Here is a 24887-nt window from a genome sequence, read left to right on the forward strand (position 1 = left end):
CTCAATCACATCTCCCAAAATTTGTCTTTTATAATGAAAAAAAGAAAGAGATTAGTGGGGACATGATTGAAGGTTGAAACGTCTACTTCTTTGCTATAAATTAATCTTCCAATTAGTTTCATGCCTCTTGTCAATTAGACTCATTATTTATGCCACGGCATTGTGGAATTCGTGCATCATGATTCATGTCTTTCTTTTCTTCATTTTTGTTTTTTTTTTTTTTTTTTCATAACAAAGTGTTTCTTCAATTTAATATATTAAATTGATATTTATCTTTAAAATACTGAAAATTAAATACTCTAATGATAGCTATTATTATTATTATTATTATTATTATTGGACATGTCTGCACAAGAAAGGGGAGGGGGATTCGAACTAGTAACCTCCGCTTCATTAGGCGCGGTCTCTGCTGATTAAGCTACCTCTTGAGGACGATAGCTATTAATTTAATATATTAAGTTAAAATAATTTACTCTATACCAATTTAAAGGAAATATATATATATTAAATACCTTTTCAGCCCCCAGTGTTTTAACGATTTTATTTTTTGCTCTCTCGGTTTTAATTCATATCATAAATGGTACTTAGGTAATGGCAAAAAATGAAAATGGTACCGTCATCTAAATTCCGTCCAAAAGTTGACAGAAAGTTGACAGAAAGTCATACAAAAATCAACATGTATCTATATACTAATTAAAATATAAACTTAAAATTAAAAAAATTAGGATTGGCCCGTAGGGGTGGTCGAACGACCCCTAGCCCTAAGGGCCAATTTAAAAAAAAAAAAAAAAAAATTAGGGCCAGCCAGTGTTGGTTTGTAGTCTGCTATCAAGGGTTTAGGGCCACCCCTTTCCCCAGTGTTGGTTTGTACAGTGTTGGTTTGTAGTCTGCTATCAAGGGTTTAGCGCCACCCCTTTCCCCAGTGTTGGTTTGTAGTCTGCTATCAAGTAGTTGGGCAAACTTCAGCCTTACTTTAGTCAAATTTCGACTATGTTTGTTAATTTATTTTTGAGAGTGATTTTTTTTTTTTTTTTTTTTTTTTTTTTAAAAGAAGTGTTATGGTATAACATAAATATGTAAAGTATTTTTACTCTTAACAGATTCTTGTCTGCCGGCTGAAGGGACACATGCAAGATTTTTAGTCTTTGTGGTTTTTTCTTTTTTCTTTTTTTTTTCAATCCAGAGAACATTAAAAAAAAAAAAAAAAAAAAAAAATTCCAACAAATGATGTCATTTATGCTAAAGTTGGTAAAGCATGGGATTCAAAGTTGTGGAATGGATTCAAAGTACCACTAAGTCCTTGAGCACCCTTTTTTTTTCTTTTTTTTTTTTTATTTGGCTACGATGTATTTCTTTGACCACTGATTGGTGGGAATTTATTTGCCATTATTTATTAGTCATGCATATAATTGCCACATGATTAATGTTGGTATAGATTAGGCTGTCCGTTATTCATGCGAGAGGCTGCGATCAACCTTTTGCGTTTTGACCATGGCGTGTCTCACGCTCAAGCGTGTTAGGCCAATGCCAGTGAGCCTCTCAAGTCCTAGCTGTCTTCCTTTGACAATCCCAGGCTCCTAGCAGCCATGCTCATTGGTTTCTTTTCTTTTTCTTTTTCTTTTTTTGTTTTTGTTTAAGGATATAAATTATATAAAGGTTAATTTTGTATTCCTTAAATCAAGAAATTTTTTTTTTTTATTAGAGGAATTTAAATAATATTTGTTAACCTAATTTAAGGTATATGTTTATATTTCAAATATTTTAAATCACATGAAAAGTTCTATAAATAAAGTTGTGTACTCAATTCAATAATTAAGGAAAGATGTAGCTATGTATAAGGCTGAACCACCTTAATCTCCGTCTCTTTCCTATATTTTATATCTCATTATTATTATTTCACTTTATATTTATCGTGTTTCTATCCTTCTATATGACTAGATTTATTTCATATTTGGTGTAAATTTATCCTCGGCCTCTCATATTCCGATATTGGCTTAATTTGAAATTTAACTTAATAAATTCAGAGTAAAAGTTTGTGTTGGTTGATTTCCTTAAAAAAAAAAATATGTTATGTGAACTTGGACTTGGATTTGTGACGTTCTATGTGCTATATTCTTCACTTTGGAATGCAAGTGGACATTCTTTTTTCTCAGATGAATTGAAAGTGGACAATTAAGAGAGATCCATGCCTAAATCCCCGCATATTAAAATGGTTTAATTTAAACAATAATTAAAAATTTTGAAAAATTATCATCAAGATGTAAAGGTTGGTAATTCCCAAATGGTAAATAATGCAAATAATCCGCACTATGATTAAAGTGAAATAAATATAATCAGGAAAATGATTGTCGGTAAGACTGGCCAAAGTTTGCTGGAGCAAAAAGGTCTTCTGATATTTATTGTCTAAAATAATTAGAAGGAGATAACAAAATGACCAATAATGATAATCTTTATCCCAAAAAAAGGTGACCTTTCTGGCTTTCTCCTCCTCATTCCACAAATATCACAAGTCCCACTGTCGGAATACCAAAAGATAAAAAATAAATTAAAAATCAGTAAAAATCAGAAAATCCCACGAGCTTAAAACAAAAAACTCCCCAGTGGGGTCCTCTTCTCTGTAAAATCCACTTACACTTGCATACTCCCATACATTGATTATTATTATATATAACTTCCCTTTCAAGGCCTCTCTGTTTCTCTCTCTGCCTCTCAAAGATCTATTTCAGACTAGCTTTTATGCTAGTCTTTCAAATAACGCCAAAAACTGTCCTCCTCCTCTTCCCTCTTTCACCCACTTCCACTTTCTCTCTCTTTCTGCTAAAGCTGTTGTCTTAGCGCTGTATGGGCTCGTGATGATTAGACTGGTGTTGGGTTAGAGACAGAGAAGAGAGGAGTGAAGACGGAAGAGAGAAAGAGAAAGAGAGAGATGGGTTCGTGTGCATCGGTGCATAGGAGCTCTGACTCGGCCATGAAACTCAGATTATCGTCGTTTGCGTCCAAAGACGAAAAGCTCGTCATCCCACCCTCGCCTGTCAAGGAAACTCCGACCAATGGGATCATCAACAACAACGTTGTGGCTGTTAAGTCTCAGCAGTCGCCTTTTCGATCAGGCACTAGTTTTGGAGGATACGGTATGGTCCTTATTAATTTTCAGTTACAGAATTGGTTTTATTTGATTATATGGCGGAAGAAATCAAATGGTTTTTTTTTTTTTTTTCTTTCTTTTTCTTTTTAATTTTCTTTCTATGCGTCTTGCATCATATTTCGTTGTTGGATTTTTTGAGTGATGTGCGATCTGAAATGAAATTGGCGTGGGGTCTGCATATTTGTTTTTATATGGTTGAAGAAATCAGTTTACTATTTTGTTGGTTTTTATATTTGCTATTATGTTTGATTAGACATACTATGATTGACGTGTGTTTGGTGCTTGAGCTTCCTTTTTTTATTTCGTTAGTTGGATTAGATTAAATTTTTCATTTACTTTTGAGGGAGGGGATTGTTTGGTTTATTCAATTCATTCATCAGAATATCACTTTTTGTTTTCTGTAATTACTAGAAATAAATCGGTGGTCGAAAAAAAAGTCTACTTCAAATGAATCGGTTTGTTTAACTGTGATAAAATTCATGTCAATTTCAGCATCCTCTCGATGCTGAATATGGATTTTTCTCCTTGGATTTGTTGTCTGCACATATTTATTGACGTCTTTGTTTTAAGAAGATGCTTTTTTTGGATTAATCTAATATGGCCAAATTCAAGTCGACTTTTTTCTTCTTATGCCTAATAGGTCTGAATTTATGGAGGACAGTGAACGAAAATAGATATGTTCGTTGCTAATAGATCCAATTCTTGTAGCGGAATTGTAAATAGGACTAAGATGGGATGGATGAAGCTGGTATCCAGTCTTTTTGCTCTGAAAATGGCATCTGAAACAATCATGGAAACCTTCTTTTGTTTTTTATTATTGTAATTCAAACATGGTCATAACAAAATACTGTGTGGTTGCGCTGCTTGAATGGAGATTATGGTTTTGCATTCTCGACCGGAACTGTTGCGTAGATGATGGTGTCTCTAGATGTTACCAGAAACTTGATAGTGGAACAGGTCTTAAAAAGCCACGGAAAGAAAAATTTATAATATTATTATAATTGATCAATGATCTTCAAGCTTCTGTTACAGTTTGGAATAGTAGATACAGAAGTGTTATTATCTCCAATTAATATCTTCCTGTATACTTTATTATAGATGTGGAATTATTTAGATGGTCCCCTGCCTTTGAAAATGATGTATATGTATGGACCATTAGTTTAGGGACATGTTTATGAATGCATCTTCTGCTGCTGGTAGTGACTCTTGTATATAAAATTGTATATACCCAAGCCTGGGCGATGGGTGATGGTTGGACCACTTTATAGGATAAAGAAAGGTCAAACAGATTTAAGAGAATTGATAAGAAAGAAGATAATATAGTTAATATCATGTACTTGGATGGAATATCTTCAGGGGAACTTGTTATCGAACATTAAAGGAATGCTGGCCCCGCAAGATGAAGGTAAGAATCATGTTTTGGTGTCTATGCTTGTGTGATATCATGAAAGTGAGTTTAATGGTATTTTTGCGACATCCATTGAGAACTGTTTCATCACAGCTCTTTTTTGTTTCTCTAGAGGTTAGTCTTGTGCCTGTTCTAGGCTTAAAAGTTGAATTATATCTTGCTCGTTTTGCAGGTAGCAAAGAGGAAACCTTTTTTGATTCCCAAGCCTGGTTAGAGTCAGATTGCGAGGATGATTATTTTAGTGTCAATGGTGGTAAGAACACAAATGCTTTGAGCCATTTGTCTTGCAAGCATGGATCATAGAAACACATTTCTTGTCTTGGATAATTTGCATATAGTGATTGTCTTTATTCTATACGTTTGTTACCTTGGCTGCATTCGGAATCAAGAATGCAGAAGGTAGACGTGTGGAAATATTAGCTTCTTGTCCCCCATCCAATTTGTTGTGTTCATGGTCTGTTTTGCAGATTTTACCCCCTCCAGAGGCAACACTCCGGTCCATCATAACCTCTCCGTCGGGACCCCTAGAGTCAACAAGACCGGTTTTGAGAACAAAATTCCTGGTTCCGTACCTGTAACATCCCCAACAGATAAGAAAAAGAAACTAGCCGAACTTTTCCGAGAGAGCAGCCGAAATGACCGAGATGGTGAGGACCTAAATATCTCAGGCAACCAGAACATAGCCAACGGAAACATCCAAGCTCAACCAACTTTACAGTCTGTACTTGACCTCCCTCCAAAGTCAGCACATGGTACCCCGTATGGAACCAACTCTGTATGTAGTAGTGAATGGACTGCTAATGGAGACCACCCCTTAACAGAGAAGGAGAAACCATTCAAGTCTGTGCAGTGTTGTCTTCCAGGCTTGATTTCATGCCGTAGCTTTAGTGAGAGGAAGAAGAAGATGGACCCTGCTGTAGCTGTAAATGATGAGCCTCGATTTGCAACACCTCTGGTACAAGGTAGATGAAAGAATCCAGGATCTTGAATCTTTGGATCACAACTTCTGAGCCCATTCTGACTTTCACTTTCTTCAGATTTTGTAAAGTGTAAGAGATATCTGTTAAAGAACTCGATATATGGATCCAAGGGCATGTAAAAAAGCATTAGTGGAGATGTTCTCTGCCAAACTCCAACGAGGAATTTTACTATCACCTTCAATCTCAGAAATGAGGTCGTGTCTTCCGGTTGGAAGTTTTTCTCTGCTTTCATAATGTTGAGGGAATAAATAATGTAATTATGTATTTCTTGTTAAGAAAATAGAAAAAAAGAGTACAAATATGTAATTACATAATTATGTAATTATGTCATACGGTAAAATTGTTAAATTGTTTGTGGTTTGACCTTGAAACAAATAAATATGTGGTTTCAAAATGAATTTCTAGTCATTATAAAATTAGAAGTCTACTCTCTAAGGTTTGGAATGAGATGAATCTTCTTTCATTTTACTTTACTTGAAGTAAAGAGGTTGCTATTTGACTTCAGGTATGCCAATCACTTAATTGAAGGCCCATCTTGGCACCATGGCTCTTTGACGTTATACTGGGCCCATAAAAGCCCATTTGATCTGCAGTTCAACTCTGCAATCGGCCACTAACGTTATGGATCAGAATAACCACCTGTGGGAGCATTGCTCAAAACCCAATCCTTATTAAAGCTGGGAGATGAATGAAAGGCAACAAGGCTAGGGATGGGTTGACCATGAAGCCCAAAACATTTCAAACAGGACTCATACATAGATGGGCCTCATTATCCTGAGCATCATGGCCCATATAAACATATGAATAATGTTACAATTCATGCTTATTTTATACTGAATGACTAAACATATTTTAAGTAATTAACACTCATATATATATATATATATATATATATATATATAATGGGGATTTAGGAGACACGGGGTGGCCACAATTATATCAAATTACATAAAAAAAAATTAAGATATTTTTTGTCAATTAGTCCCTCCCCAAAAAAATTTGGCACTTGGTCTCTCCCCAAATTAAAAGCTGACTCCGTCCCTATATATATATATATATATATATATATATGGGAGATACTGCATCATCTCGGTCGATTGAGCATCAACTGAGACTTCGATCGAGTGGCTCAAGTTTTAGTACCATATTTGGATGCGTCACTTTGGTTGATTTGGCATCGACCGAGCTATCTCCAACTTCAACTTTTGATGCTTCATTCAACTGCATTTTGATGCCGATTCAACCCTAAATTTAAAAGCTTACAACAAATTATGTTTTGATACTGAAATGGAACAAGCATTAGCGTGGAAGAACAAAATTTTGTCAAAGGCCGTTTATGAGAATAATGACAATAAACGTGGGGTTCCTTTATGCACATGACCATTGTTTCCAATGTCCCTCAATTTCAATACATTTTTTATGACAAAAATTGTACAATTGTTTGTGTTGCTTTTTGCATGTAAAGATGGGCTCAAGCTCTTTCCCCGTTGGTACGGCTTATTAGATAAATTGACTTGGCTTTTAACCACCCATGTGGTCGAGGGGTTCGATTCCCACGTACGATGCCAGTTGATGGTGAGGTTCATCATATGGTTAGACTCAATTTACGGATGCCTGCAAAAAGGGATCACAATAATCAAAGACTTGTTGGGATTTTTTTTTTTTTTTTTTTTTTAACTGGAAAAGTAGAAAAGGTAAATGATCAATGGCTTTAAAGAAAAGAGCTAATTAAAGTGTTACTGAGATATGTGGCTTGTTATTTGAGAAAATTGTTATGTGACCTACTTGAAATGGTTGTATGTTTTGTCCTTATGTGGAGTGTCTACTAGCTTACGGCTTTGGCTAAGTGATGCGGGAGAATCGGCATATGTTGAATTAATGGGATTGGAATAACATGATCGAGAGGATCACCGCTAAAAAGGAAAAAGAGAAAAAAAGGGATTTAATAGTTGTATCTTAGACAATATTATATAATGTGTGTTGAAGAATGATCCCACATTGCTTGTAGACAAAATTTTAGACATGTTTATAAGGAATAAACAATCATTTCTTATTGAACCGATTTTATGAAATGAGTTAGGCCCACGAATTTATTCAATGTGCATTAAAACAAGCATAACTAAAAAGCTCTTTTTGGTACTCATGTTGTGATCACCTAACTATGCTTGGTGAGCATTGTTTTTAGGTTCAAAATTCACTGTGTTTTCCCCTAAAATCATTATTTTAAGTAATTTTTGTCATTTTAGAACAATTTTCATTTAATAATTTAAAAATCCTTATTTTTATGTAATAATTATAATTTAGAGTTTTTCTCAGCCCTATTCGAAACTTTATTATCTCCGTGAATTACACTCGTAGCAATCTCTAATTATAAGTAACCGCTGGGCTGGTACACTAACGTTCGTGGTCGGGTCGGGTTGGAGCCCGTGGTTCGGCCTTTGTCATCTTGATCCAAAATCGTGTACTCTCGAATCTCGATCAAGACTTGGGTTGCTGAGTGAATGAACATCTTCGGTATATTTTTTAGTGGGAATATTGTGGGTTTAAGATGGGCCAGTCATGAAGAAACACAATGGCAGAGCGGACCCCACACTTCTTTTGTCACATGCGGAAAGGAAAATTGCCCCCGTCCTAATCTCTAACGTCCAATAGTCCGTACGTCCATACTACCCCATCACTCTAAATTCCACCTTCAATCTATTTCAGCTCCAGAAATTTGCAGTGATGATGAAAAATCTATCATGATTTTTCATATCCAATTGCTTGAAGATAATCAATAAATAATACCCCAACTGGGACCCATACCTACTCATTTCTCACGAAAGAACATGAAAAAGCCCCACTTTTGGCCAAGACTTTCCATTAATTCAGTTAAGCCATTAAAGAAAGAAAAAAAGAGAAAGAAAACCAATTCGTTTTCCCACTTTGTGGGTTTTTTTTCTCTCTCACTCTTATATAAAGGGAACGTTCAATCTCAAACCCTTCACACAAAACCAGCCAACACACAACATCATGGCTGTGATCAATGGCTTGTTGGGTTTGGCTGCCGCCGGGAGCTTCTGGTTCTGTGCCCTAGTCCTGGCAGCTCAGCCTCAACGAGCCTACGGCTCGAATCGTGGTTCTTTTGGCCAGAACAAAGGCCTTGTAGCTCCACCGGAGGCTGGTATCTGCGGATCTTCAGTGACTGTATATGGTTACAAATGCCAGGAGCTCGAAGTACGTAACTCAAAAAAAAAAAAAAAAACTGTCTCATCTATATATATATATAGTTTAAATAGTTTTATATACGATTTATTGTCTGCATGTGTTTTTTCAGGTGACAACCCAAGATGGGTATATACTGAGCTTGCAAAGAATTCCAGAAGGTCGTGTCGGGGGTGGTGAGAATAAGCGACCGCCAGTCTTAATTCAGCATGGCGTTCTTGTGGTAATTGAATTATACATCTTTGTCTACTTTTACTATGTGGGTTTTATATATTAGTATTGGTAGGTTACTGCTACTTAAACAATTATATTTATATATTAAAATTTATTGCTTAATTCTTTAATGAGTAATATTACTTTTTATATTCATTTTATATCCGCTGAGCGTCAAGTGTGAACATGATTACTGATTTTTTTTTTTTTTTTTTAAGTCATGATTACTGATTTTGAGTACGTGACAAAAGGGTTCAGTCCGCGTCTGCGCCACGTTATGGCATTTGAGTTGGTTTGTGTGCCAAATTATGGCACCTACGTACGTGGCTTTTCATTTTGGTCAAAAGACCAAAGACAACATAAGCGAGTAACATGTGTCACGTTGACTTGGTCTTTCTTAGAGTGTAAGCACTAAGCACTTCCGAGTGATGTCAGTTAAAGCCACCGGAAAAGAAAAGAAAAGCCCGTAACAAATTTGTCTCTTAAAAGGGGATGCTTGATTTACGCATCCTAATTAAAGTCATCGATCGGTTGCTCCATCATCAAAAGTAAAATGTGGTCAAATAGTTCCAAATCTTTAGAGATTTTTTATTACCAAGGCAAAAAGGTCGGTACCCCCCTGATAAAATCTAACGGTTCGCAAAATCATGCACCGCCTCAGCTGGCATAAGCCAAAAACATATATACATCCTCTGATATATATACTAATATACATGGGCAGGCAATATTTGTTTGTGCTTATGAATTTTGACGACGTAGCTAGCTACGTAGTGTTGCTGCTGATTTGTGTCCGTGTGGTGTGGGTGTGTCGATGCAGGATGGAATGACATGGTTTCTGAACTCTCCAGAACAAAATCTACCGATGATTTTAGCCGACAATGGATTCGACGTGTGGATTGCTAACACTAGAGGGACCAGATTTAGCCGAAGACATACCTCCTTGGACCCCAGCCAACCGGTTTTTCCTATTTAATTGTGTCATAAGTTTTAATATAACATATTAGGATATAGAAATTCCGACTGCCTAATAATAAAACAAGGATTCTTGTTAGGAAAGTTCTCTGTTTTGTTTTACTCATGGCTTGTCAATATGGAAAATATGGCAGGCTTTCTGGGATTGGTCGTGGGATGAATTGGTGACCTTTGATCTACCAGCTATTTTTGACTTTGTGTGTGGCCAAACAGGGCAGAAGATTGACTACGTGGGCCATTCCCTGGTGAGGATCATACTGTGCACCCTCACTAGATGCAGATATATATAATTAATTATACACTTTATTTCTGAGAGATGCATGGTTCTTTTATTTCCAAAGTCCTTGAAATTTGAAAAATGTGAACCACATTTGGCAGGGGACTTTGATAGCTTTAGCATCCTTCTCGGAAGGTAAACTGGGGAACCAGCTGAAATCAGCAGCATTGTTGAGTCCCATTGCTTATTTGAGCCACATGACCACTGCACTCGGCGTTGTTGCTGCCAAATCCTTTGTTGGTGAGATCACCACGCTAGTTGGTCTTTCAGAGTTTTATCCAAAAGGGTAAGAGAATCAAGAATTAAGAACCTTAATTATCTCACAGCATTAGACTGTTGATGATCATCCTAGCCTCCTAGCTCTACTGACACAGAATTTCTACTTTCTGTTAAGAGTTAGAATGCTCTAAATTGATGGTTTTCTCTAATTCATCTAAATAGGGAACCTGTACAAAACTTTCTCAATGCTCTATGTGCTTATCCGGGGGTTGACTGCTATGACTTATTAAGCGCACTTACTGGTATTACTATGCCCACTTTTTATTTATATAACCAAATAGAGTACTTCTAGGGATACTACACGTCTTTTACTAAGACGTGGAAGTCTTTGTGACGCTTATCACATCCCGTAGTTTGTAGACTGCCACCAGCTTGTGAGGGGCTTGTTGTAAAAGTTGTAGTATCCCTAGCTTTTTCCAACCAAATAGTTGTTGCTTCTATATGCTAGAGACACAGATTTATATTCAATAGTTTTTATACGTAGAAAACATTTTTTGAAAGAACTAACTTATGCATCCGTTCTGGCTATGTGCTTAATTCAAGGCATAAATTGCTGTCTTAATTCCTCCACTGTCGATCTCTTCCTGATGAATGAACCACAGTCGACATCAACCAAGAACATGGTACACCTTTCCCAGAGTAAGTTTGTTCTGTTTTATAACTGCAAATTGATATATTGGCTTATAAATTGCTCACTGAGGAAGCTTTTGCAATATAAATGTGCAGCGGTTAGAGATGGCGTTGTGGCAAAATACAACTATGGGAGGCCTGACTATAATGTGATGCATTATGGGGAAGCCCGCCCACCGGTTTATAACCTCTCTAACATTCCCCGTGATCTTCCTCTCTTCGTTAGCTATGGTGGCCGAGATGCCCTCTCTGATGTTCGAGATGTTATGCTTTTACTTGATGATTTTAAGTTCCACGATGTAGACAAGCTCTCAGTTCAATTCATCAAGGATTATGCTCACGCAGATTTCATCATGGGGGTGAATGCCAAGGATATAGTGTACAATCAAGTAGTCTCATTTTTTAAGGGTCAACACTGAGGATCCTTAATTTATTTATGCCTCTGTGATCAGATCTAGTTCAATTTTTACCCTTTACCTGATAATAACTCATATATATATATATATGGATGTGCTTCAGGCTATGTGATATCGTGTAACAATTATGATTACAAAGAAACTTTTTCCTCAATTACAACACAACAATATGCACAAGGCATAATATATATACAAGTGCAGCAGAGTATCATTACATATTCCAGAAATCATGGAACTTCAAATTACAGACTGCATGTTGCCTTTTGTGGCTTGTTTCCTTGTAGAGCATGTCAGCTTGTCTTGGATGGCAGGGTGTGAGTTGGTATCAAGATTTTCCTTTTCTGGTAATTTTTTTTTTTTTTTTGGACTAACGTTACTCTTCACACCCATTTATCACAATAATTTCACACCAACTGATCAATGTGAATAATGCTGCAAAAGATACTGCATGAAAAGTAGCACTTAAAAGAAGACCACTTAAAACACGCTGCGTGAAAAGCAAAATTACTCTTCTCTTTTTGCTGCTGGAGAACATGCTGCTGTACTTTTCTTATTAACAGCTGGCTGGCTGAATGAGCTTGGTTAACATGCTGCTGTCTTAACAAATCTAAGCTTAATTAGAGTATAAGTGACAATGTTTAACCTTTTAAATGCTTGGCTAAAATTGAGGACAATATCAGGTGGGTGAGAGAGATATGCAGTACTTGTTCTTTATGGTTTACCAATTACCATTATGCATGTACTAAACGTTACTCTACTTAGCTCATGCTCAGCAAACCAACCAATTCAGACTCTTTGTCTTTCAAAAAATAAAATAAAAAATTCAGACTCTTTGAAATGGTAACATGAAGATTTCAATGAATTAAGGCATCCATGAATGTAAACTACTTCCCAAGCCAAAGCAGAGATGCGTTCTGATAATTTAAAAGAAATTGAAGAGAACATACTTGAAGATTTCTGGTTTGTCCCCTCCTAAATAGATTTGATTTATCAAGGGAAGAGTAAGACTTTCGAGCAAGATGCGCAAGCTAGACTTATAAAGTTAACGTTAATTAGTACTTTATTGAGATCCCCGTTAATCTAACAACGTTTCAAGAGGCTGTACATCAGGTTTGAAAAGTGGGTTGGTCAACCGTTTTATTATTTACATTCTTTTATTGGGTTGGAGAAAATTTCTCAAACTCAATCCATTAAATTAATATATTTTCTTACATTCACATGCATTTTTTAGAATGCATATGAAAATACTCTACAGACAGATGTTACATGCTCTGTTTATTCATATTAAAATTGCATCATATTATTAAATTCCATGCATAGGCTTCATTTGCCTTATGGAAAAAGAAATCAGGAAAGTGACTAACTGTTGAGGCCGCATATATTTATAATTTTAAATTGATAAGCTAATAATATAATAGTGAATAATATGCCAAGAACTAAACCAAGTCATAACGATCATCACAGGCCATCCACCAGACTTTTATCCAACGTGTCGTGGCTTCTGCATAAAAAATTCGACCCTCCAGGCTAACCCCCAAGTTAATATGATCAACATGATAGCTTTGTTTCAACTCCAAGCTTCCATGACCTTTAACCAACTAGATTTCGCTTAGCCGGCAATCCAAACACCGACCAGGTACTGCACTTCACAAACTATGCCCTTGTGCCATCCCAGAATTACATGAATACTTGAGGAGCTATGCTGTACTGATTTCTGCTTCTGGGGCAATATGGGGAATTGGATGATTCTCGATGTCCACGTTATAAATCTACCATGAGTCATCAAAAAGTATTGGTATTGTATCCATTATATAACAAACAAAAGTTATTAGATACTGACAGAGACACTTAGGATGTTTACAGGTTTAGCCAGGGTTCCCTGCATATATAGTTGTAGGAATTGAATTGCTTAAACCAACCATCCAAAAGGGAGTAAAGAGAGAGAAGTAAAGGCGACCATGGAGAACACAATGTTATTGGTTTTGGTTTTTGTTGCTTTGATCACCAAGGAAGCTTTAGCAGCCCAACATATTGTTGGGGGAACCCAAGGTTGGGATGAATCCACAGACTTCGACACATGGGCATCAGGCCAAACATTCAAAGTTGGCGATCAACTTGGTATGTCTCATATGTTAGATTCATGCAAAGATATATTGGTATTGAAAAACATACATCCATTGATATTTTGCTGCTTGAATCATCTCTGTGTTGGTAGCTGTAAAACAAGAACATTAATTCTATTTATATATAGGGTGAGAGTTGGCCCAGTAGGGGCTTCCTCACGTGCCTGAAATTCACCTAGCTCATTAGGAGTCCAAAACAAAATAAAATGACTATACTAATCCACACAAAAGAAATAAATACATCTCATCTAATTAAACTAAAAGTTCTAATTGAAATTAAAATAAAATTTTCGGGTTGGCCTCTTAAGCTCCTTAAGTTCTAAATGACTGGTGAATCTCCCAATTGCATAGTTATTAACTTCATCAATATGATGAATATCTTTTTGGACAGTTTTCAAGTACACCTCAGGGCTGCACAGTGTTGTTGAACTTGCAAGTGAGAGTGCCTACAAGAACTGTGACCTTGGAAGTGCAGTTGACTCCATGAATGGCGGCAGCAATGTGGTCAAATTGAACAAGGCAGGCACAAGGTACTTTGCTTGTGGCACAATGGGCCACTGCAACCAAGGCATGAAAGTAAAGATTAAGAGTGTCACTGGGAATGCACCCTCTTCTCCAGCATCACCTACATCTTCATCTTCAGCCTCTGATGCTCTCCCTTCCCATTCATTTGTTATGGCTGTTGCACTATTAGCCACCTTCATGCTTTATGTGCTCTGAGGATTTGAATGCTGGGATTGCTGATTCACTAGCAGGGATGTACTATTTGGTTTTATATTTAAGGGAGTAAATTACAGTCAGTATTGAAGTTGTATATGAGTTGAAAAAAAAAAAAACAAAGAGATCACATATTCATTGTTTGATTATGATTGTAAGAAAGGTGAATAAGAATGGCTGGGGGTTGCTTTAACCCTGGCCTGGTTTTTGTAGTATGTCAAGTAATGGACCTTGTTGCATTCTCATCTGTAACATTTACAATTGCACCATTAATTTACAATTAAATGAAGTTAAAATTCATACTATACCCTTAAGTATAAATTGGCTATGTTTGTCTATATATTTGTATTTCATTTTCTATACGTACTCACCCATTCAAGACAAATATATTAACAAACAACTTAAAACCCAATACACTTCTCAGATTGTATTCTTACTTGTAAAAATATTTTGACAAAACTAATACTTAATTTAGCATATCTATAGAAGAAGCTAACTTATTATTTTAATTTGTATGGTTACCCTAAGTGGAGGAGAGATGGTTGTGCAGCCACTCTGATTTGGTTGGGGTGGTTACATGGGCACCCCTTTTTTTAAAAAAAAAAAGGGTAAGGTTTTGCATCTATTTTGGTTTTCTTAAAATAAGCATGAATGGACCTCGTTACAATACACTTGTATAAAGTGTACTCACAATTTATGTTACATCATTACATCAAACACTTTTTTAAGCTAAAAACACAGTGCACTTATCCAAATAAGTTAACAAACATAACCAATACAATTGATTTATTGCAAAAAAGAAAATTTGTCCCGATCGATAAAGATTTATTTCAAATTGGATTGAGGGAAATTTTTCTCTTAGGCATATGAGAAGAACATAACATGTTAGGATATATGCATTTTTGTTCGGTTAAAAATAAATGTACGTGATAATCAGATGCTTTAAGAACATATGTTAATTTAATAGGCTGATGAAATAACTTTGTATATTTCGATTGACCGAGTATCATCTTTCCCTCTCTTTTTTTTTAAAAAATACCTTACTATAGGCATCGGAAGGCTTAAGCTTCCCGATCCCCCATAGATCGGCTATTTTTAGTGACTTTTGTTTTGTTTTTGTTTTGCAGGGCCTCGATGCCCGTCCGGATGTCCAAAAATATGCTTTAATTAACATGTTATATTAATATTTATCATTTTTAAATTTTTTCAAATTAAAATTATAAGGATTAAGAATTAAATTGATACTTATATAACAAGTCTAAGAGTTATATCTGTATTTATTTTACAAATTATATATTGAAACGATCAAATCTGGATTATTTAATCATAGATAGTTATCAAAAATTAAAAATTTTCATCCTGAAACTACATGGACCTGGAAAACACTCAAAACACTGAAACAGCAATCCGAATATTCCATATTCTTCTCTCTCCCCACCTAAAATATTAAATAGAAACAAAGAGCGTGAAATTTATCCGCCAGGAGTTTCTCGACGGAAAGAAATCAGCGTTTCCTTCCAGACTTCCAGTACTGTATTGAACTCTCTTTTGAATTGCGTGAAGTAATCGAGAGAGAAAAAGAGAGAGAGAGAGAGGAAGTCATGCCGGAGGAGACAACTTCGATTGACTACGTGATGGAGGCGGCTTCCGGCCCCCACTTCTCCGGTCTCCGTCTCGACGGACTCCTATCGTCTCCACCGGCTTCGTCGTCCTCTTCTCCGGCACATCGTTCCTTGGCTTCGCCTTCGGCTTTCTCAGCCTTAGCCGCCGACTCCAACGCCCCCAAACAGCCCTTCGTCATCGGTAACTAAAGAACCTGTTTTCTTTAACTGCTTATAGTTCTACCAATTCTCATTTCTTCCTAGTCTTTCAGTAGTTCGTTTACAGTGCGAGAAGTACTTTTTGGAATCTTTATGACCAAATTCCTATTCTGTCTGGCATTTTGGAAGTGTTTTTGTTGCCTTTTCCCTTTAGATCTTGAAATGAATGAAAGATTGGAATTGTAAGTAGTAACGCTTACATTCATGAATGAGTATAGTCTTAGCATTGTTCTTTGTGCTTTTAGGGTTTCATTCTGTTTATTGCTTTTTATTTTTTTATTTTTCTCTATTTTATGCAAGCGCTATTTCTTTTTCCATTGACACACCGTTATTTTGTTCTGAGTTTGTTTCGGTTTTTTATTCTTTTAGATTTTCAGTTAATTATTGTTTTGGTAATTGGATTAGGAGTTTCGGGAGGTACAGCTTCGGGTAAGACCACAGTGTGTGATATGATCATCCAACAACTCCATGATCACCGTGTTGTGCTGGTCAATCAGGTTAGCCCGGCTCGGCTTTCTGTTGCTAACATTTTCACCTGGCCGTTATCTTACCATTTTCGGGTATGTTTGATGTGGTGATGTTATAGGATTCGTTTTACCGTGGCTTGACTCCTGAAGAGTCCGAGCGTGTGCACGAGTATAACTTTGATCATCCTGGTAAAAAAACTTATTTGTGATTACAAAAAACCTTTGTGGTGATTTTTATGTTGTAATTAGCTTTTGGAAGTGTTTTTCTTTAGAGAGGGTGTTGAAAATAAATTTTGTTAATTATGTATTGGTTGTTTTGTAGATGCTTTTGACACAGAGCAGCTTCTGGATTGCATTCAGAAGCTCAAATCTGGGCAAGCGTACCAAGTTCCAATTTATGACTTTAAGAGTCATCGCCGCTGCTCGGATAGTTTCCGGCTGGTACTTCACAACTTTTTGAACTCATGCTTGCGTTTCCTTTCAATTGGTGAGAGCTTGTATGTAGAGTCAAACATAGGTCCAAAAGAGTAAACAATGTGTTTTTAGGATTTATTGTTAACTTTCAGAAAGAGAGTAATGGGGGGAGAATGCTAAATTGTTCGGATACAACTCAAGTGTAAGCTAAATCGAATTTATCCATTTTTGATTTGTCAAGATTTCATTTCTTTTTTCCTTTTTCAAAAACTTAATCAAATTCTTTATCAGGTAAATGCTTCTGATGTTATTATATTAGAGGGAATTCTGGTTTTTCATGACCAACGTGTCCGCAACTTGATGAATATGAAGATTTTTGTTGATACAGGTTTGCTCCCCTTTTATCTAGCTGTCAATAATCACCAACTTCATTTATCATTTTTTATTATCATAGCTCTTTCTTTTGGGTGGTTTTCTTGTTACAATGGCTCCTGCTATCTTGTTTAGATTTAGTATAAAAATTAAAAAAAATCTCCCAATCAGTTAAGATATCCGAGGAAGGCTAGAGCTGCTTGGGAAGTTCACATTTTGCTTGTTCGAGGTGTCAAGTCACAAGTCATTCACTATTTGCAAGCCCTGATGTGTTTCTTGCATTTGGATGGGCAAGAATATTCACTTTTGTTAATTAAACATATAAGGGGATGCATTTTGATAATTAACATTCAAAAGACAGCGCCAACAAATTTTTCTAGTTATGGCATTACACCTTGGAGAGGAGGCCTTGTGGAGGTCGATAGTTGAAGCTAAATTTGGTAGCTTGTGGGGAGGATAGTGTTCCAATGAGATCTTTGGATCCTACGGGGTTGGGTGTGAAAATACATTAGGTGTGGGTGGGGGATTTCCCTAGATTTGTGAGACTTGATGTGGGAGACACGTCTAAGATCATGTTTTGGCAAGATGTTTGGTGTGGTGATCAGACCTTGAAGGCTTCTTTCCTAGTGTTGTTTAATATAGCTTGTTTTAAGGAGGCTTCAGTAGCAGACCATTTGTTGTTTTCTAATGATTCCTTCCAATGGAATGTCACCTCCATCAGACCATTGCATGATTGGGAGGTGAAGATTGTCTCTCTGTTCTTTAATCTATTGTACTATTTTAGGAGGAGTCGAGGTGGTGAAGATAGAATCTTTTGGACCCCTTTCAAAAGGCGAACATTTGGGATCAGATCTTTTTATCGGTGCTTTGCTCACTCGTGGACTCTTCTTTCCCTTGGAAGAGCATTTGGAGAATTAAGGCCCCTCCAAGAGTGGCTTTCTTTGTTTGGACACGAGTGCTTGGAAAGATCTTGACCTTGGCTAACGTGAGGAAGTGGCAGGTCATTGTGATGGACTAGTGTTGCATGTGCAAGAAGAGTGGGGAATCCATCAACCATCATTTGCTCCACTGTGATGTACCTTGAGTTTTGTGGGTGTTGGTGTTCAGTCTTTTTGGGGTAGAGTGTGTCATGCTACAATGGGTGGTGGAGTAGTTGGCTAGTTGGAGAGGCCAAACTTGGCAGCCACTGTTGCATAGATGTATAGAGGATGATCCCTCTTTGTTCGTTGTGGTGCATTTGGAGAGAACGCAATGTTAGAAATTTTGAAGATTGTGAGAGAATAGTGGTAGAGTTAAAAGCTTTGATGTTCAAAACACTTTATGGGTGGTCAGTTGCTGTCAACAGTTCTCACTTCTCTAATTTTTTAGATTTTCTAGATTTGTGTTCTTCCACTTCTTCCTAATTGGGTGTCTCTCTTGTATACTCCCTGTATACTTAGGTTGCACCGTCTAATAAAATTGATTTTATGTATAGAAAAAAAGAATTTTTCAATTTGATGCATATCAAACTAAATGGCAATAGGATATGCTGAGACGGCCATTCCTTCGTTTGATGTTGAATGGAAAAATACACTTTTGGGCTCTTAAGTCTCAAATATAGGTTTTTTTGATTCCATAATTCCATCATTCTGATGTAGCAGGAAGAACTTAGATCTAGTGCAGATCTGATCATAGGCTTAGATGCTCCTGCATCACATCCATTATTGAAAAGCTCTTGTAGCTGCATGGTGAGCCTAGTTATGTGATTTGAGATCTATTTGGACATGGTTTTCCTGAAATTGCCAACAAGCTTGGGTCAGTCTTACCTCAGTGCGTTGGACTGCAAACAAGCAGAACCAAGCCAAATACTTAAGGGATCTACTTTGGCCTGATGAAAGGCACCTAAGCTTGAGCTTAAATTGAGTTAGACTTGTGGCTAGTAATTGAAGTTCAACCCCAGCTCAATGGATGCTCATCAAGCTCATGAGAATGTTGGGGTCGATCTATTTTACTTGGATTGACTATCTTCATCCTAATTGGCTCAACAGAGAGCAAAGCTCCATGTGGACTATTGCATGTTATCTTTAGGTTTTACATATTTTATTATATCTTATCACTAATAAAAAACACTAAAGAAATTGTTAATACATCTCACTGGAAAAGACGAACCCACGTGGTGGGCTGTTTTCACTGAACATGCCAATGGACCAAAGATATGGGGAGGGCAGATTTTAGAAGGGCCTGATCCCCAGCCTTTTGTTAAAACTAAAAGAGATGCAACTTTGACATCTTTCAAAGCTCCATGGGGAAAAAAGAACAAGCGTGAACAGTGTAGTATTAAAGAAAAAATATATGCCTCGATCCCACATCAGAAGTACCTTGGTTTGTTTGTTAAAGGAATGGGCCCAACTGAGCTTCAGCTTGAATCATTTTCAGTTCTATGTTTGCATACATTTGACAAATAATAGAGGAACACTGAGTTGTAATTTATTTTTTATTTCATTTCTTTCTCACTCACTCTCTCTAATGCTCAATTGTCTTATATTTGGTGAATAATTGCTTATAGATGCTGATGTGAGGCTTGCTCGTAGAATAAGACGTGATACAGTTGAGAGGGGAAGGGACATAAACTCTGTTCTTGAACAGGTTAGTTGCTTTACTTAATTAACATGTTTCTTTATAATTGCTTTTTACCGAAAACCTCCTTATTTTCTAAGTTACCACTAGCAGAAGTCTATCTTCCGAGTTCCATGATAAACTACATTCTTTAGCTCATTTAAATCATGGGTTATTGCTTTTCTGATTGTGACAATTCACAGGCATTTTGCTATCATGATTCAACTGTAACATTCTGTAACTCCTTTTCTCTTTCATTTGCTTGGAGTTTGCAGCATCTTGACTAAGCTGCATTATCTTAAATTTTTAAGCCCACTTCCACTCATTGAACTGTATGGTTGTGATGTATTTCGACGTTGCTACTTTGGGAACTTTTGATTGTGAGCCTCTGGATAATTTTTGATTATATGCTTCTGAAGATTTATTATCTTTAAACTTCTGAAGATATTATAAAATTGCATGCAGTATGCAAAGTTTGTCAAGCCTGCTTTTGATGATTTTGTTCTCCCATCAAAGAAGTATGCTGATGTGATCATTCCAAGAGGAGGTGATAATCATGTCGCCATTGACTTGATTGTGCAACATATCCGGACAAAGCTTGGTCAGCATGACCTCTGCAAAATATATCCAAATGTTTATGTTATTCAGTCAACATTTCAGGTATATGTTTGATTGATTGTATTATGGCTTTTTTATACCTTCAGAATTTCTCTTTAGAATGAGTTGGTTCTATGGAGAAAATAAAATTTGGGGTCATTGCCTTGACTTGTCTTTCTATGCTCAAAATATTCCTGTATACTTGATCAGTGGTGGTTCATAATGTCAAATTATAGTCAATAATGATCGGTGAACTAGAATTATTGTTCAATTCTGATCATAGAAAAGAGTGAGATTCTAGATAGATACTGAAGCAGCACTAGATGAGGTTGAAGTTGGAGTTTAGTAGTTGGAAAATATTGAAATTATGTTGGATAAATCATCAAGCCTAGTGGTGCTGCTTGTGGAGAGATTATTAGTAAGCCAGGCACACCATGCGGGCATGTGTGACTCGCTATGCCCAGCAGTTACCAAATAGAGATTTTTTTTTTTTTTTTTTTAAACATCTGAATGGACAAGACTGAGTTTTAGCAAAGAATTCTGAGCGGGATATAGGTCAGACGGTGTGAGTTGATTGATTTAGCATACTGTGAGTAAAACAAAAAAAGAGCATGGCTAGATACTCGCTCTCATAGTGGATGATCACACCTTGTGGTTGATCCCATACCCACTAGTTGTAGTGTGGTGTACTTTGTCATTGATACCATGTGCTCTGCCCAGAGGACTGAACAATCTCTCCATCAACTGGGTAATGACACATGAATAGATAAATAGAAAATAGGCAACGGCGACAACATAACCATGTCTGAACATTACAATTTCATATGAATTTCCCCCTGCACTCTACAATCTGATATGCAATATAACTATTGTTTAATCAATTCCATTCTTTGTGGTTCTAAGTTTGGTTTTGCTCATGTGCGAGACCTTTGTTGCAGATAAGAGGTATGCATACACTGATTAGAGACCGGGAGATATCGAAGCATGACTTTGTGTTTTATTCAGATCGACTTATTCGTCTGGTACTTTCTGCTGCAAAGCTTAGCCAAAGCTTGTTAATTGACATGAATTGAGTATCCCTGTGTTATTATAAAATATAAACATTGACTGCATATGTTGATTTTAATATTCAGGTTGTGGAGCATGGCCTTGGCCATCTGCCATTCACTGAGAAGCAAGTGGTTACTCCAACAGGTGTGTTCACTGGTTCAATTTTTTTGAATGGTTTTAACCAATAAGCTTCTTCTTCGTCGTCTTTTTTTAATTAATTAATTCATTTGAAGACACCAACAGGGAATAACCCAAGTACACTTCTCATAATAGAAATTGACATGGCGGATGCTTGAGGATGAGATACTCATGTCTGCCTCTGTTCAACATTGTTCGAACATCTCTTAAAGACTGCCTTCGTTTGCTCAGAATTGTTTAGAATTAGGAGAGTGTGATGCATTTTTTGTCAGTAAATTTATACATAGTTTTCAATTTCATGACCATTTTACTATCCATGATTCTCATGCATGCAAACTTATATATATATATATATATATATATATATATATATATATATATAATAAGTCCACATACATAGCCATGCGTTTGTGTCTAGATTCATACACTTGCTTTCCCAAAACCAAATGTGTGTTGAAACACAGCATTCATAATCAAATCCCCGAGCCAAGTCCTTAAAGGTTATGCTTATATAGGGGGAAAAAAAATCCTTATATGGTAAACCTGGATTATTGTGTAAGATAGTTGGAATAAAGTTTACTTTTGTTATTAGTAATCATCATTTAGGCGTGCACTCAATGCATGTGTAACAAATGTATAAGTTGTCTTGTTTGTTCCCTTTTGTTTCTCTATTGTCAATATCTTGCCATTGCTCATCCCAATTGTTCTTTCTTTTTTCCTTTTTTATTTGATAGGTATATAATATGAAAAATATTTTTCTTATTGAGAAGATATTTCATAGATGTAAATTCGCCTTTAGTGGGGCCTTTCTTTGTATACATCATGTGTGCTAGGGTTACGCTTCTCTACTCTTTTCAATGAATTAATTATTTATCAAAAAATATATCATAGATGTAAATTACTGAAACTTGACAAGTTGTGTGTGTGTGTGCATGTTTACGCATTAACAGTTTTTTGACAGCTTATATTATTTTTTTTTCATTTGTTTTTGAGCCTTGAGAACCATGTGCTGGCACTTTTGTTGGTTTGAACTGCAGGAATGTGAATCTTGTATAAATTTTGATGTTCTCATCTTAATTTATTTCCTTTAAAGGAAACGCGGAATATCTCTGAAATAATGTTATTTTGCTATTTCAGCATCGGTATATACCGGAGTTGACTTTTGCAAGAAATTATGTGGGGTTTCCATCGTTCGAAGGTGAGCTTTGAATCAGGTATTGATTTTGGGAGTTTTTTGTTTTCTGGTCATGAGACTTCTTTGTTTAAGACATGCCTTGTGGTCTGAGATCCTATCTTATACTGTAAACATGAAGGATTTCAGATTCTCATATTCAGCATGCAGTTCTTAATGCTGGCCACATATGAGCCTCATGGGAAATTCATCTTGTAGTATAGTGAATTCTTATTTATTTATTTCTTTTGAAAATCCAAAATATGCTAAATATTTTTTCTTGTTTGTTATATGATAGTGGTGAAAGCATGGAAAATGCTTTGCGTGCATGCTGTAAAGGAATAAAAATTGGGAAAATTTTAATTCACCGTGATGGAGATGACGGGAAGCAGGTAAATGGTGTTATTTTGTATTAGAAATAATTTACACGAGCTAGTGCTAGAGCTATGCTTTCTATTCTTTGGGATTGGATATAATTAATTTTAATAGTAGATTTGCTGCCTCACCTTGAGCAGCTTATATATGAGAAGCTTCCCAAGGATATATCTGAACGACACGTCCTGCTTCTAGACCCAGTACTTGCTACAGGTAATCTTTTCTTTTTCCCCATAAAAAATCTATTGTCCTTTCCTTTCTTGATTGCTGCCAATATTGTCATCCTTGTTTCCATTCCTTTCTCTTTATGAAAGATGATATGATTTAATAAAAGATGGTATATGAGAGAGAAGGGAAGGGAAGATCTCATATAACTAAAGAGAAAAGAATAACACTGCTTCCCCCTAGAAGTTTAATCAATTACACGGTTCAATCTTCATTCATTATTGTAGCTTTGCCCTTTGTCGGCTGCACACCCAACTCTTCTTAAATTATAGTTCTTTTAAGCCTTATAACTACTGTCTCGCAGTTTAGTGCTATGCTTTTGTCATGCTTAACTGGTGTACTAGCTTGTTATCTCTTGCCGCAGTGTTGCATATTTGTTCTTATCAACTGTTCCTTATCTTTATTTCGACTTCTATAGATATATACAGAGCTATTAACCATTCAATCTTGTTGCCTTTCTAGGGAATTCTGCTAACCAAGCAATTGAACTACTCATACAGAAAGGAGTTCCAGAATCCCACATTATATTCCTAAACCTCATCTCTGTAAGTTACTTTTTTTGGTTGATAAGCAAATGCTTATTTTCCTTAGTGTCTATATACGCTGATTTTGCTTCTATTTTCTTACTTTAGGCCCCTGAGGGAATCCATTGTGTTTACAAAAGGTTCCCATCCTTGAAAATAGTCACCTCTGAGATTGATGTTGCGCTAAACGAAGAATTTCGTGTCATACCGGGTATGGGTGAGTTTGGTGATCGTTACTTTGGCACGGACGATTGATCATTGATAGTTGAAACGTGAAAGATTGTGAGCCACGACAGGACTGGCATATGCATTTATAAGAATTAGAATATATTTTCACAAATACAAGACTGAAGATCAGCATATGCATTTATAAGAATTTGGTGTTCAGAAATACGACACAGAAGACCTGCATATGCATTTATATGAATTTGACAGCAGTCAGCTTTGCTGCAATTTTTCTAGCCATTATTTGTTTCTGTTGTTGCAAGTATTTTAGCAAGAATCTTCAACAGAGCATGATGAGATGATTGCCTGTTGACTTCTTAACTTCTGCACGAATGTTTTAGGAATATATGAATGTGGAAATATAGATAAGAAACGGGGATATTTCATATAATTTTCCCTAATCGTTTTATTTCTGTCTCCTTATTCACTATAATTGCCTGCTTTTTGTGAGGAGAAAAGTATACAATGGTTTCCATATTTGCCAAAGCTGCGTTGCATGATTTTGGGCAGCTTCACGGCCCATGACCAATTTAGCATGAATTGCACAGGT

The 24887-nt window shown here is 36.3% G+C and overlaps 4 protein-coding genes across 4 annotated transcripts; all 4 read left to right on the forward strand.

Annotated features, from left to right (window-relative positions):
• Positions 1 to 2680: 2680 nt before the first annotated feature.
• LOC132183041 (uncharacterized protein At3g27210-like) lies at positions 2681 to 5887 on the forward strand. The gene is made up of 3 exons (XM_059596433.1): positions 2681 to 3131; positions 4726 to 4806; positions 5021 to 5887. Exons 1-3 carry the CDS (start codon positions 2927 to 2929, stop codon positions 5521 to 5523), a joined length of 789 nt encoding a protein of 262 aa, XP_059452416.1. The 5' UTR covers positions 2681 to 2926; the 3' UTR covers positions 5524 to 5887.
• A 2612-nt stretch (positions 5888 to 8499) lies between these two features.
• On the forward strand, positions 8500 to 11631 carry LOC132182478 (triacylglycerol lipase 2). The gene is made up of 8 exons (XM_059595735.1): positions 8500 to 8749; positions 8850 to 8960; positions 9768 to 9908; positions 10057 to 10167; positions 10301 to 10485; positions 10641 to 10720; positions 11022 to 11117; positions 11205 to 11631. The coding sequence occupies exons 1-8, from the start codon at positions 8546 to 8548 to the stop codon at positions 11525 to 11527; spliced, it is 1251 nt and encodes a 416-aa protein (XP_059451718.1). The 5' UTR covers positions 8500 to 8545; the 3' UTR covers positions 11528 to 11631.
• Positions 11632 to 13416: 1785 nt separating this feature from the next.
• On the forward strand, positions 13417 to 14605 carry LOC132182929 (mavicyanin). The gene is made up of 2 exons (XM_059596297.1): positions 13417 to 13642; positions 14039 to 14605. The coding sequence occupies exons 1-2, from the start codon at positions 13483 to 13485 to the stop codon at positions 14365 to 14367; spliced, it is 489 nt and encodes a 162-aa protein (XP_059452280.1). The 5' UTR covers positions 13417 to 13482; the 3' UTR covers positions 14368 to 14605.
• Positions 14606 to 15821: 1216 nt separating this feature from the next.
• LOC132181173 (uridine/cytidine kinase UKL1, chloroplastic) lies at positions 15822 to 24746 on the forward strand. The gene is made up of 14 exons (XM_059594267.1): positions 15822 to 16167; positions 16590 to 16681; positions 16771 to 16840; positions 16974 to 17092; positions 17357 to 17453; positions 19983 to 20062; positions 20498 to 20692; positions 21568 to 21651; positions 21763 to 21823; positions 22955 to 23015; positions 23287 to 23380; positions 23504 to 23576; positions 24051 to 24133; positions 24221 to 24746. Exons 1-14 carry the CDS (start codon positions 15966 to 15968, stop codon positions 24365 to 24367), a joined length of 1458 nt encoding a protein of 485 aa, XP_059450250.1. The 5' UTR covers positions 15822 to 15965; the 3' UTR covers positions 24368 to 24746.
• The last annotated feature ends 141 nt before the right edge of the window (positions 24747 to 24887 follow it).

The sequence above is a fragment of the Corylus avellana genome, chromosome ca5 (genome assembly GCF_901000735.1).
Source record: "Corylus avellana chromosome ca5, CavTom2PMs-1.0".
Lineage (NCBI taxonomy): Eukaryota > Viridiplantae > Streptophyta > Magnoliopsida > Fagales > Betulaceae > Corylus > Corylus avellana.

Bases quoted from the DNA above. Each gene is read 5' to 3' on its own strand.
- LOC132183041 (XM_059596433.1), top strand. From the start codon at position 2,927: ATGGGTTCGTGTGCATCGGTGCATAGGAGCTCTGACTCGGCCATGAAA. The intron at 3,132-4,725 runs GTATGGTCCTTA...CTCGTTTTGCAG, and splicing joins CACTAGTTTTGGAGGATACG to GTAGCAAAGAGGAAACCTTT. The intron at 4,807-5,020 runs GTAAGAACACAA...TCTGTTTTGCAG, and splicing joins TTATTTTAGTGTCAATGGTG to ATTTTACCCCCTCCAGAGGC.
- LOC132182478 (XM_059595735.1), top strand. From the start codon at position 8,546: ATGGCTGTGATCAATGGCTTGTTGGGTTTGGCTGCCGCCGGGAGCTTC. The intron at 8,961-9,767 runs GTAATTGAATTA...GTGTCGATGCAG, and splicing joins TTCAGCATGGCGTTCTTGTG to GATGGAATGACATGGTTTCT. The intron at 10,721-11,021 runs GTATTACTATGC...GCTTAATTCAAG, and splicing joins CTTATTAAGCGCACTTACTG to GCATAAATTGCTGTCTTAAT.
- LOC132182929 (XM_059596297.1), top strand. From the start codon at position 13,483: ATGGAGAACACAATGTTATTGGTTTTGGTTTTTGTTGCTTTGATCACC. The intron at 13,643-14,038 runs GTATGTCTCATA...CTTTTTGGACAG, and splicing joins CAAAGTTGGCGATCAACTTG to TTTTCAAGTACACCTCAGGG.
- LOC132181173 (XM_059594267.1), top strand. From the start codon at position 15,966: ATGCCGGAGGAGACAACTTCGATTGACTACGTGATGGAGGCGGCTTCC. The intron at 20,063-20,497 runs GTTAGTTGCTTT...AATTGCATGCAG, and splicing joins TAAACTCTGTTCTTGAACAG to TATGCAAAGTTTGTCAAGCC. The intron at 20,693-21,567 runs GTATATGTTTGA...CCTTTGTTGCAG, and splicing joins TTATTCAGTCAACATTTCAG to ATAAGAGGTATGCATACACT.